General features: G+C 34.6%; 1 protein-coding gene across 1 annotated transcript in view; it reads left to right on the top strand.

Annotated features, from left to right (window-relative positions):
- The window catches only part of LOC108359832 (nephrin-like), a 222,053-nt gene extending 215,524 nt beyond the window's left edge, over positions 1-6,529 (top strand). The window contains exons 11-12 of the mRNA XM_017611896.1: positions 6,293-6,446; positions 6,525-6,529. Coding sequence (XP_017467385.1) covers positions 6,293-6,446; positions 6,525-6,529 — 159 coding nt within the window. The remainder of the gene's footprint in view (positions 1-6,292; positions 6,447-6,524) is intronic.
- Positions 6,530-9,242: the final 2,713 nt, after the last annotated feature.

Raw genomic sequence — 9,242 nt, 5'->3', positions numbered from 1 at the left:
CAATTTATAAATTAATTTTTGTTCATATGTATTTTACCAAGTAAGTATAATAAATAGTAATTAATATGTTACATTTGTACCTGTACACTCTAAAAAGAGCATGTAAAACTATCTATTTTTCAACACGAATCTGTATAAATATACGTATAAGGTGCTCAGGATTTGATTTTGAACTTAAGATCTTTAAAATATATACATAAATACACATATAAAATGTTTAAAATTGCAAAAAATTTTAAACTAAAAATACATTTCCTACTTAACATTAGGGGCTCACGTTTACTCTATTTTAAACTTTGAATGTGAAATATTACTCTTCGCGACAAATGTGTTATGTAAAAGTAAACAGGCAATGTTTAGTTTTATTATACGGTGTGCAAATTTGCACACATTAAAAGCGGAAACTGGCTAGATCTTTTAATATGTGCAAATAAACAAATTTTTTTTAGAGTGTATTTAAGGCATTTGCAGTAAAATTCACACAAATTTACTTAAATAAATCAAATTTAGTTACTTTAACAGAGTATTTTAGTCTATATTGAGATCATATGTGATATGAAAGAGATTACTACATAAAGAGTATATACATATTTACTTTATATATACTTATATATTAAGATTTTGCTTAAAACATTCTTTATAGCTAATTAAAACAATTGCGCTTATACCTATTTTGGTGAGATCTCTTCTTATGTTCATTGCTTCGTTCACAAAATATAGAATGCTTTAATTTCAAGCTTAAGTAGCGATTTTTGAAACATTTAGAAAACGTAATGCTTTCTACCATCTTTAATGAACTTTCGAGTTTTGAAAGAAAAAATCTTTATAGCAAATATAAAATTTTGGCCTATTGTTCGGGTTTACAGCAAAAATGTTCAATGGATGCCACTATCCAATTTCTATGTAGAGTTGCTCGGTGATTCCGAAAATCGAGTGAATTTTTTTTTCTATGGATAAGGTTTGAACGAAAAAAACGTTATAGAAAATATAAAATTTTGGCCTATTTAAAAAAGTATCCACATTTATACTGATCGGAAAAAATAAGTATCTCACAAAATTTCGTCTAAAAATGTATCAAATTGGATCTATTTAGATCCAAACGGCATCCTTGGGTATAAACCCTGGTTATAATCCCTAAGCGCGGCCGAAGGCAGAATCAATCGCAATAGGTAGTGGACCTAACCTAACAAAGTGCGTGTTTTCAATGGCTTGGAAGAAGATGTTATTGCATTAACTGGATTGGGAACCAGTTCTTCGAGCATAGGAGTTTTGGCTTGTGGTTCAGCAATTCAACCAGAAGCTGACATAGATGTGCACATGGCTACTATGCCCGACAGCTCCGCCTATCTTTGTGAAATCATTCCCATAGCGTGCCCTTATTCCGCTGCTATAATTGCAAATGCAATAGAACCCATAGTTTCCTCCAAAATATGTAAAATCAAACAATTTTACTATACATAAGCGTTCCATGAGTGTTTTTTTTATTCCTTTCCACTTTGTTTTCCTTCATTCAGCTGTCTTCGAAAAACAACTGACAGCTGGCAATGCTGCACATGTTTCCGCAAGGGTTGCAGCATTTGAATTTTTCGTTTTTCGTAGCGTAGCTACGAATTACGAATTACGAAAAGTCGGGTTCAAGAATAAGGGGGATAGTGAAAACCAGTCTTAATGAAGTGCAAGTTTAAAACGGCTAAAAAAATCCCGTTAATTTCTTAATTTTTTTTTTTTTGGTGACGGAGTTTTGCACTTTTTTCATATAAGCATGAATTTCCTATGAAACAAAATGCGGGAGACCGTTAGCAACAAAATTTCAAAAAATTTACGCCATTTTTTTGTAAATTACACTTGTTACATAAAAAAAACCGCAAAAGTTGTCTCTAAAAAACAATAATGAAAAATCAGCGCGATTTTTTAGCTGGTTGAAACTTGCACTTCATTAGGCTTTGACATTGTATGGGCTAGAAAACTGCATACCCAAAAATGTTGTAAAGATTCAGGAAAAAAGTTGAAATTTTGTGGAATTTTCCTAAATTTTGTATTATGATTGAAACTGTGATTTATATGCTTTTTACTACCGGGCAAAGAATTTTGCTTTCAGCCCCTAGGTAGCGACGCCCACGTGAATTACCTTAGATGAATTCGTCCTATTAAAATTAAGAATTTACGATATTAATAATGCATCCCTGTAGTATCTAAGTCATTAGCAAATAAGTTCAAGATTGACATATGAAATAAATGAGATTCTTTCTTTCGCGCGCTTTCAAATCGAAAAGACCAAGTATTTTGTAATTTATTATTTGCTGCGACTTGTTGGCAAACAGCAAGTGCCAACCAGTGGCCCTAGCAACAATTGCTTCCGGTGTGTGTTGGCAGTGCACACCACGAACCGGCAACACCAACAGCCTGCAAGCAGTAGGCCTTGGCCGGCATTAGCGCCGGCGGAGCACCAGGGCTCCGCGTGAAGTCAGGCAGCAGCACTGCCCATTACGGCAGCATAGAGGGAGCGCTAGGGCTCCATGGGGGCAGGCGTTGGCCGTCAGCAGCGCCGGCGGAGCACCAGGGCTCCACGTGAGTGAGTTACACAACAGGTACGCCCCCGCAACTAACGATACGTTAGCAAATATAAATATGCGGATTTTTGAAATATTAAAAAGTTAAGGCGCAAATATATTTAAAGCCAAATTTATGATGTACGTTTTTAAAACTTTATTGAATAATTTTTATATTTCTTACTAGCCAATGCCCGCCTACTTCGCGGCGCCTAATAAGAGCTTTTGCGTTGGCCAATAAAATTAGTCTGTAAAGTCAAAATTTTTGATTTAAGTTGAAACCACTAAGGCGTAGTATCCTCCTCACACATAGGCCAATAATAGTAACGCTGTGATACCATATGGAATACCAATCCCTTTCGGTGCCATGAGCTTTACCGATGGTCTTATTTCCACCTGTGAGATCTCTGCCAAGCATGCGTAATCTTTTTGTATGATCTTGCAACTACAACATTGGTGCGATGCGCATGCCAATAACAGTTCTTATAGGGAAACTCAAGAGCACAGAAGTGCGTTTTCTGTTATAGGAGGGCCAAGAATCCTCGGTGTCCCACAGGATGAAAAGTTTTCCGGTACATTGCTAAATGAGTCGAGCGATCTCTTAAGTATCTTTTAAATTAAGCAATTGTTATACCTACGGTGATCTTTCCTTGTGAATTCACCACTTTTACAATTCGTGGTAAAATTTATGAACTGATTTCTGGGTAGATGCAAGACCGCATGATCGTGCATGAGGGCGTCAGAAAACTTAAACCTCATTCTTCATTTAGACAGCTGAAAACTCATATAACTTAAACATAGGGCCAAAGCAGACCAACCACACGGGGTTTCTATACATTTCGGCTGCAGCGCCATCCATTGGGTTCATTTTCTGCAAAACCATTGCTTACCATAAAATGAATACGTATTATGAATTTCAACCTAACTCCAGCGGCACTAATCGGGTAAATTGGTATCAAAAGAATTTTCCATCATACAGGTACATAGCTCACATTTAAAATTTGAACGAAATCGGTTAATAAATAAGATTTTTATAAATAACTCTACTCCAGCACCACCTAGCGAGTTTTTTTAGTAGCTTGTAATTGGACCGTATATGTATGTAAGATAACCTCCGACAATCTGACGGAACTCTATTCAGTGGTTTTTGAGTTTATTCCGAACAACGAAAACGGCTATCATTTTATGCAAATAGGTATGTAGATAGGACAGTTTATAGCGAAACTCGTAAAAGCAAAGCTCCATTCTTTGTGAAAAATTTAAAAAAATTCTTCAAAATTTTCACATAAATACAATAGTTCAATGGGATTTAGAGATCTAGGAGAAAATGGTTCCCAATCGAATGATACTTGCGCGTTTACGTAAATGTATATCGATCCAGCCTTTCCAATAATTACCACTTTTCGCCATAACTACGGTATTGATAACATATGTAGCTGTGTAGAATTTCAGGACGTTAGCGTAAGCAGTTCCAGAGATAAGCTATATGAGAAGTTCAGTTTGTATGGAAGGAAGGAGCCACGCCCCTTTCCCAATGCATTTGCAATATATGCATCAGTGCTAAGTTTCAGTTCCCCAGCGTAATTGGTTTTGTATAAGAATTTTAGGAATATCCCGAGCTACATACCGAGTAAATTTTTGGTCAGAATATTTATTTTCAAGGTGTTGCCAAATATGAACCAAGTCGGTGCAGCCGTTTAGTAGTTTAGTGAAATACATTGTAAAGAGAACTGTATGAAATTGTAAAACGTGACGTCTCAGATTTATTAATTTTTTGGCAGCAACAACGAAAAGTTTTAATTTTTTTAGCGAAAAACCTTCCACACAGAGATATAAAAAAAATAAGTTTGTTGTTATATCAAGGCGAAATTTTGAGAACGGTCCGTTGCTAACTCTAAATATAACAACGACGCACTGGAAAAAGTTAATACGTTCAAATACCTAGGAATGATGATCGACGATAAACTAAAACAAAAAAAATGGATTCTATATTTTCAATTAGAGCTCTAGCAATATGTACATCGGTAAAAACTGCATTTAATTCCATACATTAGCTTTTGCGTGATGCGCTTACAAACATACAGACAAACATACCGAAAATTTAGATTTGGCTTCTGTTGATTTAATAAGCCCCCTATTAATTTTTCTTTAATATCTATAAGGTACAGACATCGACCTGTTATAATTTTATTATATGTATATCTTGATTTAGATATAGATTTCATTTATTTTATCAATTTAGTTCAATAAAATTTTTCAAATAGGTGGCAGCCCTCCCTAAAAATATTTTCGGCAATAAAATTTCCTAAACCCCTTCAGTTTGATACCCATATTGCAATATTCAATTTATCTTATAAATTAAATTAAATGTAAATTTTCAAACAGGCGGCAACTCTAAAATAGTATTTTTGGCTGTAAGCCTTCCTCAGCCTCTTTCTTTTGACGCCCATATTGCAATATTCATTTTTTCTTATAAATTTACTTACAACTCCAATTTTCAAACAGGTGGCAACTCTCAAATTTTTTTCTTCCTATATTTTAAGTTAGACCTCTAGCAATACATCGGTGAAAACTGCATTCAAATCCATGAATTCATTTTCGAGTGATGCGCGAACAAACACAGACAGACAGACAAAAATTCTAAAAATGGTTGATTTGGCTTCTGGTGCTCTAATAAAGACCCCCCACATTAATTTTTCTTTAATATCTATAATGTACAGACATCTACCTGTTACAATTGTATTATATGTATAGATTAGAATTGAGTTGAAATTTTACAGTTATGTGAAAATTGTAAACAATTGTTTTGGGTAAAAATGTGGTAGATTTTAAGCCTTGTATGGTAGATGTGGTAGAAACCCAAATTTAAAAAAATGTGTGGTAGATCTACTATATATGTGGTAGGTTTGCACACTGGTCAATGGCCATAATACGGTGTTCGCATGAGGCGATTTCCCAGGCAATTTTAGAGGCGATTAGTTGAATCAAAAGTTGACTGTACCCCAACTTCATTGGAAGTGATTAGTTGAAAGGCCGTTCACATCAGGCGATTGTTTCTTTCGCACGATGGTCTTTCAAGACGGTTTAATAAGACTAGTGTTAAAGAGCCAATATTAATATGGATAATCCTGCAACCGATAATCCCAAATATTTAAAAAAAATTATTTTGTCATTAATCTGAAATAAAAAAATTATAAATCGGAAGAATAGAGAAATTATCAATCGGAAGAATACATGGTATAATACTAACATAAAAAATTAATGAGACCTTGCATTAATGCGTTTACGACGACAGCTAAACTTTTGTTTGGGGATTTTGTTAGTAAATTTCGATGTATATATTTTTATTTACTTGTTTGCATTTGACATTTTGTTTGTTGTCAACAAATATTTTGACGCTTAATTAAAAATTTTCCAATTTGCTTCCATACTCACTCACAATAGTGCCATAATTGAATTTGGAAGCACCTTAAACAGTGGGATATCGTTACGTCGTACGACCTGCGTTGTTACATTACATGTAGTTTAAATGGGTCTTCTTCTCGAATTCGTATCGAAAGGATTGGAGCTTATAAAGCCCCAACTTTACGAGCTAGAATATTATTTGTGCTTAAGTTTAGAATAATGCATAACATCGTAAAAATCAAAAACAATTTTTTTAGTTTTATTTATAACTGAAGTTCATTTTTCATATTTACTATTTCTTCTATTCAATAAACACAAAATAATGCATTTCGTTACAGGTAAATGCAGTGATACGTACCGCCGATAAGTCGGTTTCTGCCGAAATAACTATTCTGGCGAACGTAACCGATAACCAAGCTCAATATCGCTGCGAAGCTTCTAATAGCGCAACCGAAATTCCACTCTTTGAGAGCGCTATTCTCAGTGTCCATTGTAAGTATTTTATTATTGCTTATAATATGCAGATATTCGTGGTAAATTTAACGCTCGTATCTATACCTTTTTGGGCAGTATAATACCTTTTTTTATTCCAAAAATTAAAACTTCTTTTTTAAAAAATACTGCATTTATACTTTTTCTATTTAAATTTTTTCCTACACAGAAGTAGGTAGTATAAATTTATCAGTCGTATAAGGGCAAATCTAAAAAGTGTACCTACTTTCCAAAACTAATTTTTAATTTAAGGGCTTCAAAAGTTAGACGAGGAATAAACATGAAATAGAAAACAAAAGAATAAGCTGGGTTCAAATTACGCTATTCGAGTTATAAATTTTTAGCAAAGATTTTGAAAGTTGAGCTCACTTAATTGCGACGTTCTAAATTCAATGGCTCCGGTTTTCGAGAGAACGGTAGTTGAAAATTTGATTAAAATTGAACTATCTTATAAATAGCTCCCTCAGTTTTTAAGTTATTTTACTAAAATTGTGCAGATAACGGATTTTTAATATTATCTTGATTATTCCTTAAAATTATGGAAATGGGTTCACTTTAACATATACATAGCTCCAATAGAACTGATTACACAGATATGTGTTTTTGCGCTATAACTTCAACTTCGTGACTGAATAATAAATTGTATGCGTGCTATATTTGAATTTGAACCTATACTAAATTTTTACCTGCTTAATTGGAGGAGTTATATCACAAAGCAATGTGTCTGAACAATCTGTTGTATGGGAGCTAGATGTTAGAGTTAACCTATTTCGACGATGTGAAGAGATAGTGAAGGAAATATTAAAAAACCACCGTGTGCAAAATTTTAGTTGAATATTGTCAAACTGATGAAGTTTTTTTTAGAAAATAGTTCAAAGAGTCAATCGAGCCAAACTGGGGACCAAGGCCGTATTTAGGGGGATGTAGGTGTTCTGACAAATTTGAGTAGTCCACTTGCAAAGGCGCTATGTAAATTTTTTTAGATTTTTAGTTTTTGGTGAGTAACGTACCTGTCCCTGTAGGGAAACGAACTAGTGCGGAACTGGTTCGGTTCTAGTGCGTTTGGAACCATGACTAGTACGCGTTAATTCTCTTTTGCATGCTTGCGACTGGCGAATTTAACATTGCGATGTCCTAGGAAGGTCAATTGTACCCCGTTGCATCCCATTGGCTCTAGTTCCGAACCAGTTCTAAATTCGACAGATAAGATCTAGTTCGTTTTGCATCCCTTTTTCTATAGTTCCGAAGCTGTCATGCTTTCGGAAACCGTCCAAAGCAGTATCGTGCTTTTGGCAGTCGATCAAATACGGCGGTTGCTGGTTTCGTGGACGATCATTCGGAGTACAGATTTGCCGAAGTCAATATCAGTATGAGCTGTTATAAGCATCGTTCACTTGTGGTGGCTGTATTTGCAAGACAGCACGCTTTGCGGTGGTGTTCGTTCATCCTCCGTTTTTAACGTGAGTAGGCTTAAAGTCACAAAAACAGCACCCTTTGCCAATCCCTGGTGTCAAGTTAGCACTACATACCATTTTTTATTAAAAAACGAGAGCTACAAATTTTTTCTTTCCACAACAAATTTACAACAAAAACACTACAATTAATGCCGTAGTTAACTTTTCCAATTTCGAAAAGTGTAGTGCTAACTTGACACACGTACACTAAACACTAACAACAGGTAGAAGGGGAGGATAAAATAAACTAAATAGTAAATTTTTTCAACATTAAATTTTTCGACAGGAAGCGTGGTTTTATTGTTTTAAATTGCAAAATATATGATTTATAAAAAGAATTAATAGCGAAAATGTTAAAAAACGGTGATTTTTGTGAAAGTATTAGCAAATTTCATTGCATATAAAGTTTCTAAAGCGTTGTTTACTTTTACTTGAGAAGTATCAAAATCGGCAAATCCCAGTAGCGCTTTCTGGAACGTACCATATTTTTTCGCTACATCGTGATATGATAACAAGAAAAGCTGGTAGCACTCCGCAAGGTTGCAGAAATCTTTCAAAATATGTTGGAAAAATATCTTGATATGGAAGGAACTGCTTTACAATGTCAAGGAAAAATTTTTCCAAAACTCAACGCAAGTTGCTAATTCGATTTTGCACTATATTATACTAAAATTTTTATTTTTTTGATATTCTAATTAAAATGTTTGCAATTTGAGTGAAACCGTGCAGAATTTTTTTAATTTATGTACAAAGTTTGATCGAAAATCTGAGATCTACCACATTTTTTTTTTGAAATCTACCACATTTTTTTCCCGATTCTACCACAAATTTTTTTTGAAGTCCGATCACTAACTGTAAGCTATGCGCTGGTGTTAGTTCATCCCCCGTTTTTAATGTAAGCAGGGCTCGAATCGTAACAGTCGTGAACGAGCAACTCGTCACGTAAAAATTACAAAATCGGATTGTGACAGACGTGAGCGAACTTCTAATATCGTAATTCGGTATTATGACAGGCGTGAACGAGCGAGTGAACGTACTCGTTCGTTCGAACTGTCATTCGATTAATATTTGACTAACGTACGCGCGCAAAATTTGATAAAATTTTTTGAAAAGTGTAAGTAATTATAAAATTTGTGCAAACATATACAAGTTCATAGCTATTTTTCTTATTTTAGGACCAACTACAATAAATTAAACTCTACGCAGAAGGAACTCATGGCGGAGTTCATGGCCGAACACCCTGACTTGGCAAAGAATTTACTCCCAAACTGCTCGCAGGGAAAAGCAACGGCCAACCGTTTGTGGGAAAACCTCACCAAACAATTACATGTGGTGGACCTTT

The sequence above is a fragment of the Rhagoletis zephyria genome, unplaced genomic scaffold (assembly GCF_001687245.7).
Source record: "Rhagoletis zephyria isolate East Lansing unplaced genomic scaffold, Rhagoletis_zephyria_1.1 Rzeph_scaffold_00474, whole genome shotgun sequence".
In the NCBI taxonomy this organism is placed as follows: Eukaryota; Metazoa; Arthropoda; class Insecta; order Diptera; family Tephritidae; genus Rhagoletis; species Rhagoletis zephyria.
This window is presented reverse-complemented; position numbering and strand designations above follow the sequence as displayed.